Raw genomic sequence first — 26,494 nt, 5'->3', positions numbered from 1 at the left:
TATCTATTATATTAAAAAGGCTATACTAAAACTATACTAGAGAAAGAGGAGACATCAGAAGGCTAGCAAAGAATGATAATAAAATCTCAGAGCCTCGACATAGCTGGACCGTGGTTGGTCATCAGGTAAAAACAATCTACATGAGACCAATCAAAGATGCACCTGTTGGTAAGCCATCTCCAGACCACATTCCACAGCTCTCAGAGAGTTTACATTTCATTTCTGAGGCCTCTCAGCTTCTCAGGAGAAAATCCTAGTGAAAGGTATTTATCAGAAAATAGGTCAGTGACACTTGACCCACCCTGAGGGCTGCCCAAAGCGGGCACAGGAGGCTCCATCTGCAACAAGCCAAGATGCAAAACCTCCCATCAGCAGCACCTTCCCACCTGTGCACACCTGGGACACGAGGGACACGCTCAGGGCTGGTGACAGAGAGCAGTGCTGCTGCTGTGAGCTCAGCATCCTCCCCTGTCGGAATTCAGGACATCCCTCTGGCTGTCCTGGACTGCCCAAACCCCGGCCAGGGGCTCAGACACCCTGGCACAGAGCCCAAGACCCCTGTGGTTTTGATTATGATGACCCATGGAGAAAATTACCAACCTTATATGAAGATTTGCAAGCCACGACAGTTTGAGTAGAATGATAGTGACTTTATCATGGGGTGAAAAATAGATTTTTGGGGTTTTTACAATGGGGGTTCAGGGGGCAAGATGGAAGATTCTGGGCATGTCCAGCCTTTCTCCTTCATCTTGGTCTCCATCTTCTGTTGTGATGGTGGCATTTTTGGATTGGTTTAGAGTAGAAGCTCACTCTCTGACACAGGTGATGGGTATTGGAAAGTAATTGTAAAAATTGTACACGTAGCTTTTAGTATAAAAAGATAACACCACCCCAGGGGCAGGCAGAGTGCCTCTGACTGTCCTGCTGAGCGGACCTTGGCTGGACAGGAGAAAAAATTTTATAGATAAGACACAAAAAACAATCTTGAGACCGAGAACTGAAGAGCTCTGACTCCTTTTTCGAGCGCCAGGCTGGGAAAAGAGACTTTGTGACACATCTGGGGGTCGCTGTGAGCAGCTAAAGTCCCCTGGCACGGGCACAGGATCCTCCTGTGGCGCTGACACCAGCCCATCATCCCCGGGCCCCGGGAGGAGCTGTGCCCCTGCAAGCCCCGCTTGTTCCCCGCTCCACCCCGGCGTGGGGGCCGCAGCTCGGATGGACACGCGTGGGTCACAGGGCCGAATAAAGCAGCGATTGCCGAGCCAGCCGTGAGGCCGGGCCCTGAGGTGTCACAGCCCTTTCGTGTCCATCACCAGGTGGCGGCAGAAAGCCGCGTTTGGCACCGGGGATGGGAGGTGGGCACGGGCGGAGGGGCTCGGGGGACAGCGAAGGGCCACTGTGACCCCGGCTGGCACCCGGACACGGCTCCTGTCCCCCCACAGCTGCAAAGGGACCGGGATTACTCCACACGGGGAGTCCAACAAACACCAACTCCCCGTCGTGGGAGTGATGCTGAAGCCGCTCAACCCCAAACTCCCGAGAGGAGTGAGATGAGAGAAGGGAGCCAAGCGCTGGGACAAATGCGGGGTGTCCAGGAGGCTGCACAGGGGTACAGGGGTACAGGGCTTGCTCTCCATGCCCCAAATCCATCAGCCCTCCTGGTTCAGTAAGGGCTCAGGATGTCACAGGGGCAAAGCTGCAGCACTGGGGGTCACAGGGGCTTCATTTAAAGTCTCGGTGACAGCACAGTGCTGTAGTAGGGACATGGGGACACACGGCTTCCCCAAGGGGCCAGCATGGGGAAAAAACTCCTGACAAAGCCCTGATCCTCACAGAATAGAGAATGGAATGGAATGGAATGGAATGGAATGGAATGGAATGGAATGGAATGGAATGGAATGGAATGGAATGGAATAGAATAGAATAGAATAGAATAGAATAGAATAGAATAGAATAGAATAGAATAGAATAGAATAGAATAGAATAGAATAGAATAGAATAGAATAGACTCACAGCCTAGGGCCAGCCCTATAGAGAGGCTCCTGTGACACCTCTGCAGGTGAACTGAGACCCTGGAGCAGCCCCTGTGCTGGGTGTGGCTGCTCCTGAGTGTCCCTGCCCAGCCCAGGGCTGCAGGAATGGTCTCACCTCACTCCACTGAGCTGGGCTGAGTGGGCAGAGCCTGTGCCAAGAGCTGTGCTAAAGCTTTTTTTATAATGCCAGGTGCCTATGCTGCCCTTTTCTAGCAAGTCAGCACGCCCAGATTCCTTGGAATTTGCATCTTTAGGGAAATTGGGCCATATGGCTCTGTTTTGTCTCCCCAGGTTTTGCTGGCACCAGCACCAGAGGCAGGATTCACACCCAATCAGTGCAAAAATAGCCCTGGCAGTGCCCCTTCTGCACGACCAGAAGAGAGTCAAGGTCCTTTGAAATGAGATGATGTTCCCATAAGGGCAAAAACAAGCTCAGCACACTGTAGCTTGAATTATTAAACTCTTGCTAAATTGTATTTTGTGCTCTTTTTTTTTGAATATAGCCCTAAAACTGGGGCTTTGGAGATGACTTCAGTAAACAACCCACAGGAACGTGTCAGCACCTTTAAATCTCTGCCTGGCAGCGCTCCTTCCACTTGATCTTCATTTCTGAATAGCTGCTGCATATTTCATGTAGGAAATATATCATCCCAATGATTGTCTTGGCCTATTACATTTCAGACCATTTCAGGAAAACAGCAAACTTGGACCAGGGGAAAAATCACTCCATCTAAATGAGAAATGCAGCCAGGACTGGAGGGAGGCTGGCCCTGCAGGGATGGGGGCTCTGCTGGAAATGCCCAAACCCTGCTGGGAGCTGCAATGCTGGTGCCAGGCAGGGCCACGGGACCCCCAGCAGGGGGATTTTCTTCCTTCTGCAAACTCCCTTCCCCAGGCATGCTGCCCTGTGCCACCCAGACCAGGAGCAGGCCCTCAGGAGCAAGGATTGGTGTCACCTCAGAAGAGAAGAGCAGAGATGGGAAATCAGAGAGGCTGATTATCACCAGCTGGGGCTGGGTACAAATCACCAACAGGACAGGACTGCTGGGAACGTTCCCTGAGCTGCTTTATTTTCCAGCATCACTCTCATTCCATGGTTATGACAATGGGAAGATGCCAGCAGCTCACATCCCAGGCAGCAGACAAAGAACTCAATGTTACAACTCACTTTAAAAGTTTTTTGCCCAATCACACAAAGCAGAAGCACACTGACAGTATTTATATCTGTACAGTATATATTCTATATTGACAGTGGTTCCATCCAACCACTATAAGCACAGTTACCTTTGGTTAAACAATTTTTGCTTATTTCAAATACAACACCTGCTTGTGAGCCTTCAAACACGATGCTCAGAGCTCCGTTATGAAGCTCAGAACTCCCCAATATCTCACTAGATAAACTTTCCTGCAGCTTGGGGAGTTATTCTAGACAAGCATTAATACACAGACCATGGTTCTGTTTGTCCTTGCTTTTCTACATTTTACATATTTTTTCTGCTTAGCTCCAATCACAGCTCTGCTGTCTCTGAGGCCTTTTGCAGCTTTCCCAAACCCCTCTGTTTTTACACATTCCCACACTGATCATGTCAGAAGGTTCTGGAGAGCCAAGGGGTTTCCCTGCTCTGGAGAGCACACTGCCCTTCTTTTGGTGGACAAGGAAGGTGCCAAAAAACCTGCAGAGACAGAGTCAGCCCACTGTGCTCCCAGGCTCTGTGGTTCCCAAACACTCTGGCACAGCCAGCTCACAAACAATCAGCTGCAGCTCCTTTGGAATGGAGTTCAGTGAGGATCCTGCCTCTCTGGAAGGACCAAACACTGAGCCACAGTAAGGCACAGCCTCTCCTGGGCTCTCCTGGCAGGCTGGGACAGCTGCTCCAAGAGAGCTTTGATTCCTTTCTGTTTTCAAACATTTCTGTCTAACACTGATCACAAGACACAGACATCTAAGCTCTCAGGTGCATTCTGACTGGGAGCACGTGGCATTTCAATAATTTATGCCTGTGCCTAAAAATGGCACAAGGTGTTTGAGGATAACCATGCTGCATCCCACCAGTGGGAACTGTGCTGCCACAGGCTGCCCACCTGCTCTGTCCTCAAGGGTTTGTTTTGGCAGGACCAGAATGTGTGGGGTGAGTCCAGCCACAGGAGCAGCCATGTCCAGGCTCTGCTGCTCTCTGTCAGACCCCAGCTGAGACAACCTGAGCCCTGCAACAGGCAGGGTTGAGGCCATTTCTGCAGCTTGGTAATAGAATTAATGGTATTTCAGCCAGGGAAAAGCAGCAGAGATGTCCCAGCCCTCATCCACATCCAGAGCAGCAGCTCCAGACCCAAATCAGTGCCACCCACACAGAAATCTCCCTTATCTCTGGAGCCAGCCCTGTCCCTGCAGCACTGAGGCACATGTTTCCATTGTGGAGCTGCCACTCAGAGCTGCCCAGCAGCCACAACCTGGAGTGTCCACCTGACTCCTGACTCCTTGCTCTTCCCCATGATATCTGATGGTCAGGCTGTGTGCCCAAGGTGGCAGGAGGAGACCTCACCTGGGCACACCTTCCATGCACCAAAGCTCAGAGAGCCTCACCAGCCCTGGGACCAGCCCTGCCTGCCAGGCTCCCTGTGCTCCCTGGGCCATGCCCAGCCTGTCATCCCACCCACACTGGTGGCTCACACTTTCCATCATTCCCAATCTCTTTGGTCTCTGGGTCCCTCCTTGCCATGCCCAGGTGTGACCCAGGTGACCACTGAGACAAATCTGGGCAAAAGTTCCTGAGCACCTTTCCTGCTGCTGGGCTGCCAGCCCCCTCCACTGGAATTCCCACAGCCCCCAGGCAGCTCCAGCCAAGTGCTTTGCTGCTTTTTGTCCCATGAATATTTGAAATCGAACAGGAATACAAACATTTGGATTCCAGACACTTCCCAATTCCAGCCTTATTTATCATACTTGGCTCTGCTCCTGGAGCTGGGGCCAGAAGAGGCTCTGAATGATTTAAGTGATTTAGCATGCTGTGCATAGATCAATCTCACTCTCCCCTCCAGCCATAGGTTTCCCTTTGTGGTTTGCTGCACACTTATTATATCCATCAATATCCAAGTAATTAAAATCCCCCATTATCTGGGTCCTGGCTCCCTTACAAACCCCTCATAAGCCATAAACTCATTCATGATCAACCTCCCTAAAGTGTCTGGGAGTTTGCAGCCCCATCTCAGGGTCCCCAGGCTGCTGTTCCATGGTGAAGGTCCCACTGGAGCCAATTCCAGCCTGAGCCACGGCTGCTGCTCCTCTCCCTGTGTTCCTGGTGCCAGCATTGCTCGTTTCTATCCCCATCTTTCTCCACTCTCTGCCGAGTTTATCTCAGAGCAGCTCCCCCAGTTCCTGCCTCACCTGTGCTGCTGGAGCAGAGCTTTGGACCTGCTGCATTCCTGGGGGCACCCAGGGGCTGCTGGGCTGCAAATGCTGCATCCCAAACCTTCCCCTGCCGCAGTGCCTTGGAAAGGCAGCGAGTCCCCAGTGCTGCCACACCTGCCCTGTGATCAGGGACCGTCCCAGGGCTCTGCTGGGGGGACACTTCCTTCTCACCTGCTCAGGCTCTGGTCCTGCACACCTCGACCACAGGTCTCTAAGGAATTTATTACTAACCACCAAGTTTGCCTTGTGATTTCCCATTGGGAGGGATCTGAGAGCACAGAAAAGAACTGCCTTCACCTTCTGTCTGTGCTGCCCATGCCCCAGAGCTCAGGCTGTGCCTGGAGCACCGTGTCCCATGCAGCTTGGCACAAGCAGAGGCTTATCTGCACCTGGGGAAGGGCTCACCTGATATGATTACAGGCCGTGACTCAAGCCAAAAAGTGCTAATTACAGCAAGGGGGAGGAGAGAGGAGCTGCTAAATTACACCTACTATGGAGAAAGATTGGGGAACAGATTGAGAAGCCACCGCTGCTAAAAGGGTGACACGGGGCTGGGAGATGGTAAAATCCTCATAATCAGATAAAGGATGCTCAGAGGGACCTTTGGGAAGGGGTTTAATTTCCTTAAAATCCTTGGTGTCTGGCCACTGTTTGTGGTCAAAACATTGCACTATTACAGCTGTTGGTAAATAAAGAAACCAGACACCCAAACGTTGGCACCAGAATAAAAATAGCTTGATGTGGGGCAAAGGGTGGGAATAAGACACAGGCAGGTCCTGATGAGGATCTCATCATTTCTCTGCTGCCCAGGGTGCCCAGTCAGGTTTGACCAGTGGCTGCATGGTGGCACGTCACTGGTGTGGATGTGCCACGGGCCTGTTTGCCAAGTTAGTCAGCACAGCCCACAGTGCCAGCCCTGGTAAACAAGGGCACCTCTCCCTGTGTTCCTGGTCTGTGCCAGCATTGCTCATTTCTATCCCCATCTTTCTCCACTCTCTGCTGAGTTTATCTCAGGGTAAACAAGGGCAAACACAGATCCTGGTGTCCAGGAGGCACAGTGAACCAGTGAGGCAATCACTACCCGGCAGCCTAGCAGCTCTAGTCAACCCCATTTCTTAGAAAAGTGGAAAAAAAAGGAAAAGAGACAGGCACTGCTATTATTGCAGCAAGAGGCTGTGTCATGCTGGGCTCTGCAGCTAAATATATTCAGTGTTTACTGTAAGCAAGGACAGTGGGAAGCCTTCTGAAACGGCACGGGGGCTGCTCCCATTTTTTTTTTTTCAGCTATCAATCACGCCTGGCTTGAGCCATTTTTATCCTGACACAAATGGAAAATATTTTCCTGGTTGAATTTCTACTGATCAAAGATACTTCCTCAACAGAGAGAAGCCCCACAGCCCTGGGAGTGGAGGGAGGGAGAAGTCCCCAAGGAAACTATTTGCCTGAGGGGACGTGGGACAGAGCTCAGAGCAGATGGGGCACATCAGGACACCACCCCTGAGAGTCAGGACACCATCCCACCAGCCCTGGGGCACTTGGCCAGGCTATTATTCCTTTCTCCTCCCCAATTAATCTGCCAAACAAGCAGCTTGGTGTTCACCACGTGCCTGCCAAACAGCACCAGGAGCACCCTGCACTGCCCCAAGGGGTGAGGATCCCCTTTGCTGCACCAGCACCCCCTTCCCAGCTGCTGCCATGATCTCAGAGGCCTGCAGAGGAGCAGGGCTTTGGGGTCAGATATCTGTTTACTTTCTCTGTAAGATTTCCCTAAACAGCAATGGAAAATGCTCCTTCCACAGAGCTCATCGTGGCCGGAACTGACTCAGCTTTCTGCACAGAGGCTGCTGGACATGAGCTCACGGCCTCAGTGACCTGACGTCACACTCAGCACTGTTTACTGACAGACCACATCTTTTCTTTTCGTTTTTTGGTTCCCATCAGAGTGGTGGGGGCTCCCCATGTGTCCCCTGGCCCTGCAACCTCCCTCGGTCTCGCACAGAGCCTTGTGATGGGCAGATTCTCTCCACGAGGCAGACACCAAGTCAAACAGGATTTGCTTCTCCCAGGCAGATGCCAACGACTCCAGAGCACAAACTGCTGGCTGGGTTTCTGGTTCGACCCTGAACCACTGAGGGCTCAGAGCCACAGTGGGAGCTGTCAGAGCCCAGGCTCACCATCAGCATTTCCTGCTCAGCCAGACCCTGCCAGAGGGACTACACTGCTTGCTACACACACAGCATCACCCCCTCGCCTTCCCTCCCCTCCCTCCCAGAACTAAAATCTACTGGCAGCTCTAAACCCGTTCATTTTTGTCTGAACTGCTGCATAAATAACCCAGCAGACAGCCTGAAGCCCCTGCACACTGACACCTGACAGCCAGTCAAGGGCAGATCTGGAGAACAAAGACAAGGCTCCCGTGTAAACAAGGCATCACTCACTGAGACCGTGACTGTGACTGTGGGGAAACATCTAGAAGGCATTGCTGGGAGAGTTAAACACATCTGAGAGCTGTCAGCAGGCTGCTGCTGCTCCGTGGCAGCACACACAGGGAAGCACTCTGAGCTGTCCTGAGCAGGTCTGTGCCCCACAGATGATTCAGGGCTCTTGGAGCCTCCCTGCTCCAGTTCTGCCCAGCTCAGCCCTGTGGCAGACAGCTCTGCTCCGGTGCTTGGAGCTGCCAGCCTTGCCTGTCCCAGAGATAGGCTTTACAGCCCTGCTGCTGCTCTTTGAGCCGGGCTGACGTGTGCAGCTTCCTGGGGAAAACAACCCCTGGCAGAAGTTCACTTCCCTGCCCTAACAGCTGCAGTGGCCTTGGGGACAGCCAGAGACTCGGCACAAAGCTGAATGACAGCCCTGGAGCAGCAGGGGCTGAACCTGGGGAGGATCTGCAGCAGGGCCTCAGCAAAAAATGCCCCAAAAATCCCCCAAAGCAGCCAGGAGCCCCTGTGGCTCAGCCCTGCCACAGGGATGGGAAGGGGATCACAGAAATTGCTTTTCTAGCAGCTACAAAGCAAAGTTGCTGGGCCACCAGAGAGGGTGGTAGGAGCCAAACACCATCTGTTCTCTCCCAGAAACTCTTTTGTTAGTGGAGAAATGAGCTTTAAGGCTGATAACTCTGCAGTGCCAAGCTCATCTCCCAGACGATCAGCACGGCGTTGAGTCCCTGATAAATCTCCACAGATGCAGCTTGGCTCTGCCCCTCCTTCCCTTCCCTTCCTGGTATTCTTCTCCCAGTGTTACTCAGCTACACATCCCCAACCCTCAGCCATTCCCCTCCAAAACACAGCCAGGTCAGGAGCTCCCTCTGCCCCATGCCCCTTTGCTTTGACACAGAATTAAGGAACTGAAAACTAAACACTGCTCAACAAGCCTGTCCCTCTGACCTTGGACCTGGCTCAGCTCTTTTAACATGAAGCCAGTGTTTCCCAGCCCAGGCTGCTTGCAGGCTTTCAAACATGGCACAGAGGTCACCCAGGCCTTCCCTTGTGCCTGGCCCCAGACAGAGCCACCAGCCTGAGCCTTTGGTGTCCCCTGCCTAGCCTGGGATTTCCTCTGCACAGCCACAGCCCTCCCTGGGTACCCCAGACCACCCTTAATGTTACAGATGGATAATGAGATGATTGGCTCTGACAATTAAAAGATAACCATTGTGTGAGTATCAAGAAAAGCTTTAGTGATGTGCAGTTATGTTATTGTGGTTTAGATGCCCTCTGCTCTCCCCACAGTTCCCTTTCCCCTGTGTTGTGCCCATCAGACAGCCTGGGCTGTCCAGGACAGGTACAAAGGAGCTGCACAGGTGTCCCTTACCTGGGGCAGGTGGGAATGGAAAAGCTTGGGGGTGCTCAGGGGGTGGGCACGGCAACACCTGACCTGCAATCCAGTGCCAAAGCAGTCTGCACTGATAAATGGCACAGCAGAGCTGCCTGACAGACTCTGGAAGGGCCAGGGCTGGCTGGTGCAGCCCCCAGGGGTACAAAAGCCTGAGCATCCCCCTTGAAGATGAACCAGCCCCGTGGTGTGCACGAGGGGCAGCTCCCAGCCCTGCAGCTTTTCCCTCATGCAGCCCTTTGCTGTATTTTTGTCAAAGTTTCATAAACCTCTTTAAATGTTCAAAGTGAGCAGTTGTTTCTCACCCTTAACACACCCCCAGCCCCCCGGGCTGCCCCAGTGCCACCCTCCTGCCCCAGTGCCACCATCCTGCCCCAGTGCCACCCTCCTGCCCCAGTGCCACCGTCCTGCCCCAGTGCCACCACCCTGCCCCAGTGCCACCCTCCTGCCCCAGTGCCACCATCCTGCCCCACCCTCGGCACCCACCCCTCTCCCTCCATCCGGCAGCCACGTGTGGTTCACATGCCCTCTGAACAGAGAGAAGCTGTGAGACAAGACGAGAAGGAGGAAAACACAATTCTTATCTCACTTGCTGTGCCAAAGCAGAATGCAACATGGAGATTGTTTATCCACAGTGAGGATGGTTTGTTCCCTTGGCCTGTCAGGGCCAGGTGTGTGTGTCGGGACTGTCGGGACAGTCACGAGATTCTGTGCAGTGTGAGCAAGAGTGAGTGCAGGGCAGATTCAGTTTAGATGCAATGTACATAGTACAGTACAATAAAGTAATTCATCAGCATTCTGATACCCATGGAGTCAGACGCATCATTCTCTCCCCTTCGTCGGAGTCGCCCTTGATTTACAATAGCCACGGGGGCTTTGGGGGGCACCGCAGACCCGCAGAAGGCAGAGCAGCACAAAGGCACGAAGGCACATCCTGTCTGCCACCTCTCCTGCGGCAGAGGAAGCGGCTGGGCAGAGATTAGAGCCCGAGGAGCGGGCGCTGCGGCGCCGAGCGTGTGCGGGGCGCTGTGACAATGACCCGGGCCAGCCCCGCGCCAGCCCCGGGCCAGCCCCACCGCAGGATTTCCGCGGGCCCGTCCCCTCGGCAGACACAATGAACCGTCTGACAGCTGGAGACGGCGCTGCCTGCGCCCCTCTGCAGCCACGGCTCCTCGGGACCTTCAGGAAGATCAAACAGGAAACCGGGCAGAGAAAGAAAAGGTTGTTCGTGCTCCAAAGTCCAAACTTTCATTCCTGGCGCGGCAGGAAGATGCTGAAGTCAGGGTATTCAAGTGCTTTCCCTGGCTCCAGGGGGAATGGCAGGACATGAAGGGCTGGTGCCATCCCAGGGGGTTGGTGCCATCCTAGGGGACTGGTGCCATTCTAGGGGGTTAGTGCCATCCTAAGGGACTGGTGCCATCCCAGGGAGCTGGTGCCATCCCAGAGGGTTAGTGCCATCCTAAGGGACTGGTGCCATCCCATGGTGCTGGTGCCATCCTAAGGGACTGGTGCCATCCTAAGGGACTGGTGCCATCCCATGGTCCTGGTGCCATCCCACGGTGCTGTTGCCATCCCATGGTCCTGGTGCCATCCCATGGTCCTGGTGCCATCCCATGGTCCTGGTGCCATCCCATGGTCCTTGTGCCATCCCAGGGGGTTGGTCCTGCTGGAACCTGCTGACACCTGACAGAGTTTTCCCACTTCCATTCCTACCCTGCTGCACACCCCTGGGCGTTGCACACCCTGCATCCCCACAGACAGGGCTGTTCTTTTTGTGACAATGCTCTGCATAGCAACCCAGCACCATATTTCAGACACCATCTCCCACGACACGTGGGGAGCACCACAGCCAGAGTTTCTCTTTGCAAGATGGATTTCAGAAGTCTCAAGCACCAAGAGAATCACCTGTGGCTTCCTTACACAGCAAGCCCTTGCCTCCCCAGACCCTGTGGGACTGCAGCATCCACACCAGATGTGTCCTCAGCTCTGCTTTGCTGCATTCAGGGCTTCTTCCAAGGGGTCCTGCCTGGTAAAAGTGCCAGAAGTTTCTGTTTCTCTTCTGTTTCTTACCAGGCATGATTTACTTACTGTAACTGCCTATCCGTCATGGCCTGCACTGCATTATTAACTTGGTGATCGTACATTTAGCAGAGAATTTATGAGAAATGAGGAGACATTCATTATCAGTAACACCACAGACTTTACTCTTATATGGTCTCCCTGCACAGAGCAATGCTTGGCTCAGCCAGCTCCAGCCGTTCCCTGGCCCAGAGCAGGGCAGGGCTGCTCTGCACATTCTGGGGCTGCATTCCCCTCACTTAGAAAGAAATTCTCCTTATTTTTTCCCCTATTAAAATATTTTCTGATGGAATTTAACTGGCTTAATTGTGCCATCATGCCTTCTGTTGTCTGAAAACCGGTATGTTTTTCCTGTTTTCAGGCAGGGAGCTGTGAGAGGATTGACTGAGGCATGTCTGTGCTTCCCAGCGACTGAACTGCAACAGAAGTGCCCTTAAAAGACCTCCTTATCCTGAACCTCTGACCTGGGGACAAACATCCCCTCCTTCCTGTACCTCTGAACTGGGGACAAGTCCCTGCCCTGTCCCATATCTCTGACATGGGGACCACAGGAGGAGTCACAAGGAGCACAGATGGCCAAGTTAAACTCTTGGGGTTTCTGAGCAAAGGGTAGGGTGTCCTGCCGTGAGATTGGGACAAGTGTTCCCAGATGTTCTATTAAAGAAAGAACAACCACAGAAAAACCCAAGCAACAGCCAAACAAACAGAAATCTCAGGTGCAGTCCCAGAGGCACACAAATCCCAGTGGAGAGAGGCTGTAGGCAGGTTGGAGCCAGAGCAGGCACTGCCATTTGCACGACCTGGGTGTCTGACAACCTCCCAGGAATTTGGATTCCAAGAGCCACACAATGAACCAGTTCCTCCTTGACCTTAGAGCCATCCCACAGCTGTCTGCAGAGCACTCCATCTCAAAAACCTTTCCCAGCACCCAGTGGCATTTCTGGCTCCTGAGGAGGGCTGGTGGCAGCTGTGAAGGCTGTGAGGAGCCAGAATCCAGATCATGTAAGCCAGGTGACGGATGGCAAGAGCAGAGATGGCTGGAGGCTGCTGGACATTTCCCATTCTTAGGTTTTCACTGAGTGGCCTGAAGACAAAGCAAATATCTACCTCTATCTATCTATATCATTTATATCTATATCATCTATATATATCTATATCATCTATATCTATATCATCTTTATCTATATCTATATCATCTATATCTATCTATATCATCTACCTATCTATATCTATCTATATCTATATCTATACCTATATCTATATCATCTATATCATCTATATAATCTATATCATCTATATAATCTATATCATCTATATCATCTATATCTATCTATATCATCCATATCTATCTATATAATCTATATCTATCTATACCACCTATATCTATCTATATCATCCCTATCTGTCACATCTCACAGGTATCACTGGATATTCTGAGTTTCAGCTTCTGGGAAGGGTTGGGCAGCAGGGATGCTTCACGGGGGCTGCTGCATCCTCTGACCCCAAATGGGTGCTACAAACCATGCAGGCTTTGGCAGCAGCCAGTGGAGGGAAAACTATGCAAAACATGCCCCAGGGAGCTGCCAGGCATCCCGGATTGCCTTCTTTGGAGTGGTTTTGGAGGTTACATGAAGGCAAAGCCAGCTCTCCGCAGGAGTTTGTGGCTGCCCCAGCAGCCCGGGCAGCCCCAGGCTCCCTCCAGCTCCCCGGCCAGCCCCGGGGCTTTCCTGGCAGCAGAACCGCCCCCACCCAGAGCACCCCGAGCCCGTCACGCCGGGAGAAGCTGAGCACAATTAGAGATGTGGCTGTGCCTCTCTGCAGACGGTGGGGATGGGAATTAATCCTCCCATTAACGGGTGAAATGGAGCGTTCGCGTCTCACAAAGCAATTACACAAGAATAGCAGGAGAACGATGATAGAAATCACATCTTCTCTGAAGTTGCTCTCCAATCCAACACATGAATAATTCCTCCTAGGCATTACTGGCAAAGCAGTATTAAAACACCCATATAAACAAGAATTACTGGAAAAAAACAGACGAGGCATGCTTCATCGCTCTGTCAGAGCCAAGCACAACTAAATTTATACAAAGTGGGCAGAGAAGCTTGAAGGGGCAAAGACATTTGTTACTGCTCTGTGCGAGATGAGCTCACAAGGAACGCGTGCTTGATCTTGGCAGCTTTTTGATGTCTTACTCCTTAAGCATCAGCTTTAGTCTCGGTTTCCATGGCAGATACTTTTCTGAGCTTGTATCTTCCACGGATATTGCTAATTTATGCTGTCAGCCACATCTCTGCAAATACCTGCAGAGTGATTCCATGTGCAGTGGGAGTGGTGAAAACAAGGCGCACGTGAAGCTGCCTCAGCTCTTGTTTTTGACCAGGGGATAAAAAAAAGGGTTTGTTTTCTTCAGCCCACAAGATCTTGGCTGATCTTCTGGCACTGAATTTTGCCCCAAGTACCTTGACACTGTGTTATCTGTCCTGGGAAGCAAAGCACTTTCAGCACTTCACCCAGGCACGTGTTTTTGGCAGATTCACCCCCAGTGCTCGGGCAGCTCTGAGCAGGAAGGGTTGGGCAGCACATGTGGCCCTGCTTCCTTCTGCTCCCCCATCACATTTCATGTTAGCACAGTCTATAAACCATGAGATCTTTCCTGGGCAGAGATCCAGCCACACCAAAACTGTTCTATTTTCAGGGTGGATTTATCAGCCCTGCAAATGTTGAACAAGCAGCTGACGAATTGGGCTCACCAATTTGGCAAGACCGTGGCAAGGTGAGAAGAAGAATCCCAGGGATTTGCAAAGCTGTTTTTTACATGCCAAAACACGGAAAACATCCAGCACATACACAAGAAATGGTGAAAGACTTGTAAAAAGTAACTCCCACAATGAGAGAGCCACAGGAAGCGATGGCACGTGCAGAGAGAGCTCATGCCAGAGCAAAGTCCTGGCAGCACTGGGGAAACCCAGGTCCTGGCAGGATATGGGCACTGCAGGGCTCAGAGCTGTTTCAGGATGTGCCCAGCAGCACCAACGGGTGAGTCCCAAGTCCCAGGAGGGAAAGTGGCCCCACACTGAAATGAGGCCACTCCCTCTCCTAAGGACAGAAGCCTGGCAAGTCCAGGCCAGCTGATCTGAGCCTGGCTGGAGCTGGGCTTGCCAGTCATTCTGGAGCTCAGGAGAAACCTGTTCACCTGGAGACCAACAAGTCCCAGGTAATCCCCTTCTCCATTCTGGGCCAGCACAAACATCTCCACAGGGCCTTCAGGTGTGGTCAGCTCTTCACTGCTCCTGCTGACTGCTTGTGTGGCTCAGACATACCCCCTCCCTCCTCCCAAAGGAGCTGAGGTTTTAAAGGGATTGTGGGATAAAAAGCATCCGGGTGATGTTTCCTTGGATCTGTTCTTCAGCGTGGTCAGAGGTAATTTCTGCAGCTCTCTGGTAAGAAAGGGAAACCCCTGGTCTGAGTGGGATGGGGACAGAGGCTGCTCCTACCAGCAAGGATGAGTAACAGGGTCAGCAGCAACAGTAAACAAACTCCTAGTTTACCAAACAGAGCCTCTGCAGCATCCGGCTGCCCTAAAACATTAACCAAAATACACTTATCTCTGGCTCCTGGCCTTAAGTGACTTTTGAACCCACAGCTATTCTGGGCCAGATTTGATGGTGCTCAGCACAGTCCAGGTGTGTGAGGCCAGCAGGAGCACTGGTGGGCAGAGCCCTGTGCCCTGGGCACAGTGCCCCTCAGTGAGAAGGGACCCAAAGGGTCATTGAGTGCAGCTCCCCGCTCCTCACAGGAGCCAAACTGACCCCTATGACTAAGAGAGAGTCCTCCCTGCCCAAGGGCTTGTCATTGACCAAGGGTGGTGTGGAAAGCACAGACTCTTCTGGAGCAGAGGTGAGTTTTCTTTCCAGTACTAATGAGCGTGAAATTTAAGCAAAAGGACACAGGAGGCAGGAGCAGGACAGCAAACTGAGTTTTCTTGCTGCCCCTGAGACCATTGCCATGTGCAGCTGGGGGTGTAACACCCAGGGAAGTCATCTCAGAGGATGTTATGGATTTTATTGTCAGTCAGAAACTGCAGCTCTGTGTGCCCTGAAGATGAGTTGCATCTGCTGGGGAGCAGCAGAAAGGAGCCCATGTCCAGGCAGGAGCAGGTTTGCAGTGTTGGCAATGGAGACAGAGCCAAGTTCGTGGCTGTTTGCACAGGCTCCAGCCTCTCGCTAGCATTGCAGCAGTTCTCACCCGGAGTTTTACTTGTTTGTGATACGATACATTGTGCACGCAGCGCTTTTCACTCACAGCAAGGGCAGGATGGAGTTTGGGCTGTGCTGGCTCAGTCCCACAGCCGTGCTTGAAGCCTGTTCTGTGGTGGGTCAAAAACCCCCAACATTTCCGTGGCAGAAGCAGAGAGGACTTTTCCTCTCATCCGCACGACAGGAAAGTTGGCAACTCAAATGTTAAACTTGCCTGCGACTGTTGGGTGTTGACATCATCGTGATCTCACCGCTGTAACCGGAGCCCTCCAGCTTTTCCTCCAGCCTGCCTTTAAATACCAGTCCTGGAGGCAGCACGGCACAGCACAGCACGCCCAGGGCCGAGCCCAGGTCGATGAAAGCCAAGCCCAGCTCCAGCCCCGCAGCCATGTCCACGTCCCTGCGGGTGAGCCCCTCGCTGCACGGGAACCGCTTCGACACCGCGCTGCGCAAGAAAGCCGCGGCCAACATCTTCGAGAGCATCAACGAGGCGTCCCTGCAGAAACTCTTCAGAAACTCCGGCGACAAGAAGGCGGAGGAGAGAGCCAAGATAATCCTCGCCACCGACCAGGACATGGAGGAAAAAACGAGAGCGCTGATGGCACTAAAGCAGAGGAGGAAAGACAAACTGCTGCAGTTCCTGACGTTTCGGAAATACTCCATCAAAGTTCACTGAGCTGGCGGAGGGAGCAGGAATGGAGAACGTTTGGGGACTGTTTGAGAGCTCCTAGCACGCTCAGCATGCTCGTGGGCTTGGGGAGCTGAGAATGCACGCACGGGGCTTCAGCCCCACTGCAAACCACGAGCCAACAGCGGCAGCAGCATCGGTGCCCATGGCACACAGGTGTGGACAGCAGGCAGCCTGATCAGTGCCACCAGCAGCATCAGTGCCCATGGCACACAGGTGTGACCAGCAGCACTGGTGTGACCAGCAGGATCAGTGCCCATGGCACATCAGAACTGGTGTGGCCAGCAGGATCAGTGCCCATGGTACAGCAGCACTGGTGTGACCAGCAGGATCAGTGCCCATGGGACATCAGTGCCTACATCAGAACTGGTGTGGCCAGCAGGATCAGTGCCCATGGCACAGCAGCACCGGTGTGACCAGCAGCATTGCTGCCCATGGCACACTGGTGTGACCAGCAGCCTGATCAGTGCCCATGGCACATCAGAACTGGTGTGGCCAGCAGGATCAGTGCCCATCGCTGTGGACAGCAGCCTGGAGGCTCACAGACAGAGAGCAGCTCCCAGCTGGAGGTGTGGGAGCTCCTCTGGGCAGCCACAGGACTGAGCTGGGGGGAAACCCCCCCACCCAGGACCTCCTGATGGACTTGGTGCTCACAGACTCGAGGTGCTTTGCCTCTTCAGAGCCCCGGTGCTGTGGTGTGGGGGGCTCTGAGAGCTCCCAGCTGCTGGTCAGGGTCACTCTGCACCCCAAGGCAGCGTGTGGAGCAGGGAGTTCAGCCCAGGAATGCTCCAGAGACACTCTGCACAGCTGTGCCTTTCCTTGCCAAGCTCTATGTGTGCAGGAAAAGTCGTTTGCACAGAAGCAATAATAATGACAGATTTCCCTGAATTTACTGTGAAGTTCCCTAATATTATGTTCACTTACCACTAACACTAAAAATCTAAATATAATAACTACAGTTCTTCTCTGTGTAGGTGACAGCCACTATTAGATGAGTACTTACTTCGTGGCAATATTTTATTACAATGTTAATATTATATTGGCTATAATTTATTGCATACAGTGATGTGAAAACTAATAAATTATGAAGTAAATCTAAATTATCTTGTCTGAAATGCTCAGTTCTCCTGGAGTGGTGGGGTTAGACTTTTTTTTGTCCTTTCATAGAGACCTGGTTTAGGAGCAGACTATCTGCACCTCTCCCTCATTCCCCACAGATGGCTTTGGCAGCCCATTCTCAGGATGTGGAGCAGCCCCTGGCTCCCCCATCCCACCTGCCAGCACCAGGTTGGCCCACGGTTGCTATGGCAACCCTGTCATTTCCCCAGAAAGGCCTCGCCAAATTTACTGCTAATCAACTCCAGTGTCAGTTTCCCCTCTGAAATAAAGCAGAATAACATCTCCTGCATCGGGGAGAGAAAGGTGTAGGAAATGATGCTTCAGGAGCAGGGTGGGCAGCACAGCTCGTCAGCCTTTGGCATTTCTGCAGAGCAGAGAAGGAGCCTGGGCTCGGCTCCTCATCCCCCAGAGAAACAGCAGTAAGTTACAAAGCTCTGGCAGCAGAGCTGGACTGTTTTTCTGCAGGTTGTGCTGTACTATCATGATAGACGATGCTGAAAGTACTTAAAAATAGCAAAGACTGGTTATTTATAAGTCTGTCCTCTAATAACCTGATGGTTTAGATAAAAACATTCCCATGACTCTGCTTAGAGCAACAAAGATAAAGCAGCTTGGAAGAGTGATAGCCCAGCTACTTTTTTTTTTTTTTTTTTTTTTTTTTGCCTACAGTAAGAACTCCAAATTGCCAATAAGTCAGGGAGACTGGAAATAATCTTTTAAGTCACCTAATAGAATGGGCAATTATAATTATTTATAACTGGAGAGGGATGCACGGTGATTTCCCCTCCCAGGAAGACCAAAGAGTAAACTGGTCTGGGATGAATCTGTTTGAAAGAGCTTCCAAAGGCTTTTCAGAACTGTCCTTGCTCAGAAAAATCTCTCTCAGGGCAGGTTTGCTGCAGAGGAGTTGCCAGTTTTCCAGCATTCAGCCAGAGCTGTGTCCCACACTCACTGCAGCTGCTGCACCATCGGTGACACATCCACAGCCACAAAAACTGCCCCAAAAAAGGCCAAACAGGCCCATCCAGCGCCTGCTCACAGCCCAGCCCTGCTCCACCCAGCCTGGGGATGCCACAGCTCCTCCCAGAGCAGCATCCTGTGACAAACCTCTTGGAGAAGCCAGCAGGCAGGGAGCCCCCAGGCCCACCTGCCTCTGGGGTGTGTTACCTGCCAGGACCCAACCAGCCTGAGGATGCTCTGGGAACACCCTGAGGGACCAGATCAGCTCTTCACCCTCTGCTCTTCCCTGGCCCTGCTGCTGGGGCTTTGCTCCCTGCTCCCCTGGGCCACTGAGGTGTCCACAATGCACCCCCAGTGCTGGATTGGGGAGAGACTTGTCACTCTCTGAGCCCCCAAAACCAAACCCAGTGCTGGATTGGGGAGAGCATTGTCAATCTCTGAGCCCCCAAAACCAAACCCAGCCAGTGCCAGTGTTGGATTTGGCAGAACCCTGTCACTCTCTGAGCCCCCAAAACCAAACCCAGCCAGGGCCAATGCTGGATTTGGGAGAACTTTGTCAATCTCTGAGCCCTCAAAACCAAACCTATCCAATGCTGGATTTGGCAGAGCCTTGTCCCTCTCTGAGCCCCCAAAACCAAACCCAGCCAATGCTGGATTGGGGTGAGCCTTGTCACCCTCTGAGCCCCCAAAATCAAACCCAGCCAGTGCTGGATTTGGGAAAACCTTGTCACTCTCTGAGCCCCCAAAACCAAACCCAGCTCCCTGGTGCTACCAATGACCTGGGCAGCATTTGCCACCAGCCTTTCCTTGAAAGGAGGAAGGAAATCTGGCAGAAGCCATGCTTGTGGCAGACTGAAATCCACACCCTCTGAAGTGGTTGCTGCTGGCACGTCCTGGGATTGCCCAGACAGTCCTGTTCACAAGATTTGCATAACATGATTCATAACATCTGCTGACTTGGGGATTTTATAGTCCCTCTTGTCTCATTACATTGAAATCATTAGCCCAAGTTGTCTCCCTGATAAATAAAGGCCACTTACCAAGAAGTTATGTGATTATTGGATTATTGGATGTTTCCAGTGAAAAAAGGCACTTTTCCTTGCTTGGAGCCTGTCTGCTGCTTTGGCAGGTTTGTGCTCCAGGAATGTGCCTTACTCAAAAGGCTCAACAAAACCTGCAATGAATTCTCATGTGCCAAAGAGAGTTTCAGGTACAAATGTCCAACCATCCCAGGGCCCTCTGCTCATCTCCAGGGCTGCCCCTGGATGGCTCAGAGCAGCTGAACCCATCCTTGGTGTTTGGTGGTATAAACAGTCAAGGACTGAATACTAATGGAAAAGAAAATGCTTTTTTTAAAGAATGTAAATCCATTTTCTTGCAGCCACAGCACTGACTAGTACAGACTGCAGCTCTTTCCCAACAAGAACCTCTCTTGCTTGCACTACAGCTTCACAGGGCAGCATGAGGCACACCTCCCTGCCTGGTGTCTGTTCTGCCCAAGTGCACCTGGCTGTTAATCAATACCCCAAACCAACACTGCAGTGCAAATATGAAGCAGCCTGAATGCCAGTCTGAGCACTGGCATCTCTCTAAACCAAGCTGAACTGTTTTAGAAAGAATTAATACCTCCATTTTTATCGCAAGATTTCTGTCATTTCTTAACCTGCTGCAGCAAAAGGCACTTTTTGGGGAGACACTGAACCCAACAGCATCTAACTGCTGCAAAAGTAAACCTGAAAATAAATCCAAAAAACCCCAAACCCACAAACAGCACAGAATAGGAGGGCACTGCCAGGAGGGCACTTCCAGGAGGGGTGCCCAGGCTGTGCCACCACAGTCTGCAGAGTTTATAATGAATTTTCATTCTCAGAAGGAGCTCAGGCTTTCTTTTCCTGACTAAATGTAGATTGTTATGGGAGTTAAACTGATTAGGAAGCAAGTTTTGACTGTGCTTGTGATGGTGTTTGGGGTATTCTTGAGATTGTCAGATGGAAGTGGGAATAGGATAGGGGTGGAGAGGGTTATTGGGGGGTTCAGAGTATGAGTGTGTTTAGGACTAGGGAAAGGTCCATGACTTTCCCTGGGATTTGCACCAAGATGAGTGGCTCCTAAAACCATTGGATAATTCCTGTTACCCTTTGAAACTAAGGGGACTGAGGTTTTATACTCAGATGCAAGAATTAGCAGCTCCTGGGCAGGTAGGAAGGGTTTAACTTCTATTTTTAGAATCACAGTCTAATGTTTTGGTTGAAACTGTGCTTGCATATGGGGACACCAGAGATTAGTTCAGATTTGTGGGGTGTGGGAGTCTCGGAATCTCTGCTGCTCAGATGTGTCACAAAGTCTCTTTTCCCAGCCCAGTGCTCGAAGAAGGAGACAGAACTCTTCTATTCTCGTTCTCAAGGTTGTTTATTGTTTCTTATCTATAAAATTCTTTCTCTGGCTGCCGAGGTCCGTTCAGCAGGTAAGACACTGACACCCTCAGGGATGTGTTATCTTTTTATACTAAAAGCTACCTGTAGAGTATTTACCATGAATTCCCAATACCTATCACCGATGTTAGACAGTGAGCTTCTACTCTAAACCAATCTAAAAGTGCCAACATCACCCGGAAGATGAAGGCTAGGTAGAAGAAGAAGGGGAAAGGACAGGGAATGCCCAAATTCCTCCATCTTGGGACCCCCATTAAGAACCCCAAAAATCTATTTTTCACCCTGTGATGAATTCACTATCATTCCACCTAAACTTTCGTGGCTTGTAAATCCTCATATGAGGTTGGTAATGTTTTATTCCATGGGTCAAGATTAAGGGAACAGGGGTCTGGGGCTGTGTGCCAAGCTCTCTGAGCCGCCTGGGCAGGAGCTGGAGCCCTCCAGGGCAGCCAGAGGGATGCCCTGGGCTCCGACAGGACAGCAGAGATAGTTCGGGTTGGAGGGAGTGGGAGGACAGGTCACCGGGCAGGTCACCGGGCGGTGCCGGCCCTTCCTGCGCGCACGGGGCCGCGGTCCCGGCGCCTGCGGGGCGCACGCCGCGCTCCGGGCCGGCCCCGGGGCCATTGTCAGCCCCCCGCACAACAAACAGAGGAAAAGGCTGCTCCAGGCATTTCCTCCCTGCAGGAGCCGGGCGTTTCCATTAATTCTTCTCCGTGAGTCAGGCTGGCTGTACTGGGTGTCCCCTGTCCCAGCATCCTGAGGAACGCGCGGCTGTACAGCTAATTTTATCCAGCTGCTCTAACGTCCTGCTTCGAGCCGTGCTGGGAGGGTGCGGGTGGTTCCCCACCAGGAGAAAGCCACAGAAAGGCAGGACACAAGCTAAGGAGAAGACTTTTGGCAGAAGCTCTGGTTTAACAGACTGGGGAAGGTGGGGAACAACTCAAGGTGCTGTATTGAATTTACAGGCAATCCCAGCGAGGGGAGGGAATGATGCATCTGACTCCATCTTATCAGAAGGCTAATTAATTACTTTATTACACTATATTATTCTATATAGCTAAAACTGAATCTGCCAAGCACTCCACTGCACAGAAGCTCGTGACTGTCCCCTGACAGTCCTGACACACACCAAGGAAACAAAACACCATCAATGTGGGGAAACAATCTCCATAGTGCATGCTGCTTTGGCACAACACAGGCACAGTGAGTGATAAGAATTGTGTTTTCCCTTTCTCTGAGGTTCAGAGAATGTGAAACCCAGAGATATTCTTGGGAAGAATTGTGCCTTGGTCTTTTCTTTGAAGAGAAATGTGGGGCTACAGTGCTGGAAAGAGAAAGCCCAGAGCAAAGCAAAGGGGGTGTCAGTGCCAGCAGACCACACACAGGTCCCACCCTCTGTCCCCTCATCTCTCCAAGGAAAGTCCATGAAAAGGTGGGGTTGGAACAAGTCAGCAGCCCAGCTCAACCTGAGCAGAGTGTCCAGGAGGAGATGAGGATGTTCCCAGTGTCTGAACACGCAGTTCTGTGACCTTCAGTGCCTGCTGAAATCCAGCACCCAGGGCAGGAGCAGAGTCCAAAGCAGAGCTGGGCCAGCCGTGTTTGTGTTTGTGGGGGGGACAGGGTGCTCCAGTCAGCAGCAACACCTCCCTGGCAGCTTCCCTTACACCATGGGGCAACAGGCAAGTTAAAAATTAACTGCTGAGCTGAGCTCCTGCCCTGCTGCACCCAGAGGGACAGGCTCTGCTTGGCGAGCCACCAGAGCAACAGCCTGGGTGCCCCTGGGTGCCCCCCTCGTGCTTGTGAAAACAGTCACAGATGAAGCATATTTCATCTGCAGCTGCCGAGGGAAACCTCTGCTCTAAAGCAGGTTAAGTGTGAGTGACAAGCTGTAAAGAGTGAGATTTGTGGATGTGTTGGTGTGGCTTTCAGAGAAAAGTGCTGGGCTGGGGTTTCAAAGCTCAAATGCCTCACGTGCAGCAAAATGATGCTCCAGCGTCAAGACAAGGCTATTTATGAGAAGAAAAGCCTCTAAAATACTGCAGGCAACAGGAGATGGCACAGTTGCCATTTATCTCTGCTAAAAACCAAAAGCTGGGCCATGACCAGAATCTTAATACACAACCCTGAAAAAGCCCCTTATTCCCAGCAAGCTGCACCCTGAATTGGTGCCCATGGCACTGAGAGGAATGGGGGATTTGTCTTTCCAAACAAGCTGTGGGGCTGCTGGGAGATAAAACCAGATAACAGATATAAATAGAGATAAAAGAAATAATGGCAATGATTCCACTGATTGATGAATGGAAAAAGAGATTTGCTTTTACAAATAAACTTTAGGGTTGCTGATAAATGAAATTGGACATTGAAAGATGAAAGAAACAATGGGGAAGAAAAACCCCTAAATTCAGTAAGAATTAAAAGGGAGGGTTATGCATTAGAGGGGAATCTTTGGGATGAGGTGTTCTGCGGAGTCTGAGCCTCTCAAGTACCTCAGGAATGGGGAAAAACCCCTAAATTCCATAAGAATTAAAAATGAAAAGGGAGGGTTATGCATTAGAGGGGAATCTTTGGGATCAGGTGTTCTGGGGAGTCTGAACCTCTCAAGTACCTCAGGAATGGGGAAAGAGAGAAGGGAAATGTGGCTGGAAATTGGGATAAGAAGGGAGGGTGGATCCTCCAAAAATCAGAGAGACCCCAGGGGATGCCCCATGGCCTCTGCCTTGATTGGAATGAAGTCAAAGGACTCCTCTGTCTCCTGTTTGGACACAAACCTCTGGTGTTTGAGGGTTAATTTTCCCATCAGCACGGCCCGAGCACGCTGTGCCGTGGGAAGCCGGGACATTTTCTGCTTCAGGGCTCCGGGCAGTGAATCAGAGCTGGGGCTGCGGCTCCTGGGAGCGCCCACGCCAAGGGAGCATCAGCGGCACAATCACCGCGCAGTCATCGGGGGCATCACCCCGCAGCCTCCTCCGCGGAAAACCCGCTGATCCCAGCGCTGAGCGCTGCCCCTCAATCACTGAGTCATCCCCGGGGTTGGAATATGGGATGTAGAGTAATTCCTGCTTGGGTGGAAAATGTGTAAAGTAAAAATGGTCAAATCAATGATGCATGGAATGAAAATCCAAGGGGCCGCACACCGCGGGCAGCCCGGAGAGAGGTTAGCGCACAGAAGTTGCGAAACTCCTGGTGGCAGCAGGAGGGAAATCCTCGTTAGCAAGGAAAAGGACATGGCTGGTGTGGAGATGGGATTCTCACACACACACCACTGCTCTCAAGGTGAAGAAAAGGGAAGTTTAATTTCTGACTCCAGCATTTATAGATTTCCAAAAGCGACAGTGGGTTGGTGACAGTGCCATCTCTCCCACGACACTGCACAAACCAACAGCCCATCAAATCTCTCCTCCTCCATAAAAGAATGCAAAACAATCAGTTATTTACAGAAGGTGTGTGAGAAGGTTTGTTACAAGAATGTCAACATCAGAAGGCTCAGAAAATCGCAAAACCCCCTGCCTAAAACCCCCTGTCATCCTCCCCAAACCCTCCTGAACTGGCCCTGGGGGCTGGGACCCATCACTGCAGGAGAAGGAATTCCCAGGGGTGGCTGTGTGGAAGCTGCTGATCTTCCACATCATCAGAAAATTCAGTTTTTAAAACACTCAGGCACGTGAAAAAGTGGATTTCCATGGTCTTTGCAGTGTAGAGATGCTTTCATGCCTCAAGGAATTAGGGAAAATCTGACTAAAAGTACTTTCTCCACCTGGTGTTGTTTCTGCCTGGGCCATAATGGAAAGGGAAGAGAGAACTGCCACACTGTGCTTCCCAGACTGGCTGTATTCCAGCTGGGACCTGTTTAAAATTCACCTGCCTTCCCAAATGCTGAAAATATTCCAATCCAGACAGGGTTTTTTTCTCCCCCTCTTCCTGAACAGTAAAGTACAAGACACAATTTTTCATTTAGAAATCTGCTTGGGAGCCATCAGACCCTTCCTTCCCCCAGACTTTCTGGGAGGCTCTGATTTGCACCCTCACCCTGGTACCATTTTCTGAGCCAGTTTGCAGGAAGGCAGCACAGGCTGCCAGAGAGGACAAGGACAAATGTACAATTCTAAGGCAAATTGAAACCTTGAGCAGAGTGCAGTCCATGGAAAAATTCCAGGTGACTTGAAGGATTTTGTACAGAAGTAAAAAAACCTTTCATATATTATGCTGCCAAACACATGCTGGGTTTATCCTGATTCAAACAATAAACTCCTTCCTAAACACTGGATGTTTTAGCCACAATAAAAGCATGCAAAAACACGTTATGGAGAGGCATTTCCCAAAGTCAGGGAGCAGGCACAGCCAAGCCCATGCTGTTCCAGGGTCTCTGTGCCTGGCACACCCCAGATTTACAGGGGTGCCTGTCCCTGTGCTCAGCAAACCCCCCAAAATGCACTGCCAGGCTCATCCCCTGACTCCCAGGAGAGCTTGTGACATAAAGCCTAACACACTTGATTGCAGAGCTTACCATTTGCCAGAAGCAAATAAATTAGGTATAATTGAATATTTGATTGTAAGATTTACTGTTCTAGCCTTTACAGCTTCACAGGTGGATACCCAGTAATGGAGCAAGAGGAAGAGCCCCATTAATTCTCAGCAGCCTGGACAGGCTGGGAGAAATAAGAGCCTCCTCCAGCCAGGTCTCACAAGCTCTTGGAGGTCTATTTCTCACCTGAGATAGCTCAGCTACCTCAGAAGGCATAAAATCAGCAGGATGGCTTCTGTTGCAGTGTTATAAACAAAAAAAGTTTAATAAAAGGCAAAATAACAAAACTCTTTGCAGAGAAAAACCAGGTGCAAGAGGCTCTTGCTCCTGGTAAAACACCTCACAAAAGCAATTTGTTTGTTGGTTCTCTTCTTTTTCTAGTAAATTGGTCAGATAAGAATTTTTGGCTCCTGTCCAATTAGCTCTCCTTAAGTTTGAGGTGCAGTCCCCCAAACCTATGAAATGCCTTTTTCACCTAATTGAAGAGAGAAACTTCTGAGCTTCTTTCCTTTTCAAGAGGACAAAGGACAGTTTTGTCACTCTGTCAACAAAGAGCACATTCCTACAGCTGGGGAAACCTCCCACCACCCCCAGTCCCCGCTGAGGAAGATGAGGAAGCTCCTCCTGAACAATTTTTGCTCTTTGCCTGTAGCTGATGCCCAGAGCCACACACCCATCACGGGGCAGAGCAGGGTTCAGAGTCTCCTGACAGAACCTGGCGTGCTTTGGCACAAAGCTCAGCAATGACCTGAGGCTGCTGTTTACTGAGTGAAATTCAGCTTTGAAACCCTTCCATTTTGAATCATGCAACCTAATTTTTATAAGATATTAAAGCTCAGTCAGAGCCTGAACTTGAAGCAGTGCCCCAATATATTTTAGCAACTTCCCAATGCTGGATTGCATCAGACCCTTGTGGAAGCTGGGGCTCAGCTCCCTGTGTAGAGAAGGTTTTCCCTGCTATAACATTTAAAAATCATCCTTTTGTGGAGTGTTTGAGACCAAGTGCTCCTCAAAGTTCTCTAATCTCGCTGTCTGGTGCAGCACTACTCTCTGCAGTCTGTTTTTAGTCAGCATGTTTGGGTCCTTCTCCTTCAAACACAGTCTGATTCCTCAAAGTCCCATCCTAGGGGAATTAGGTTTGTCTTCCCACACAGCTGCAGATAAAAGT

General features: G+C 51.3%; 1 protein-coding gene across 1 annotated transcript; it reads left to right on the top strand.

The window, feature by feature from the left end:
• The first annotated feature begins 15,924 nt into the window (after positions 1-15,924).
• On the top strand, positions 15,925-17,408 carry TCIM (transcriptional and immune response regulator). Its single transcript, XM_084221901.1, has one exon. It carries the CDS (start codon positions 15,961-15,963, stop codon positions 16,279-16,281), a length of 321 nt encoding a protein of 106 aa, XP_084078027.1. The 5' UTR covers positions 15,925-15,960; the 3' UTR covers positions 16,282-17,408.
• Positions 17,409-26,494: the final 9,086 nt, after the last annotated feature.

The sequence above is a fragment of the Fringilla coelebs genome (assembly GCF_963513975.1).
Source record: "Fringilla coelebs genome assembly, chromosome: 26".
In the NCBI taxonomy this organism is placed as follows: Eukaryota; Metazoa; Chordata; class Aves; order Passeriformes; family Fringillidae; genus Fringilla; species Fringilla coelebs.
The sequence above is the reverse complement of the archived record's forward strand: the minus strand, read 5'-3'. Positions and strand labels throughout refer to the sequence as shown.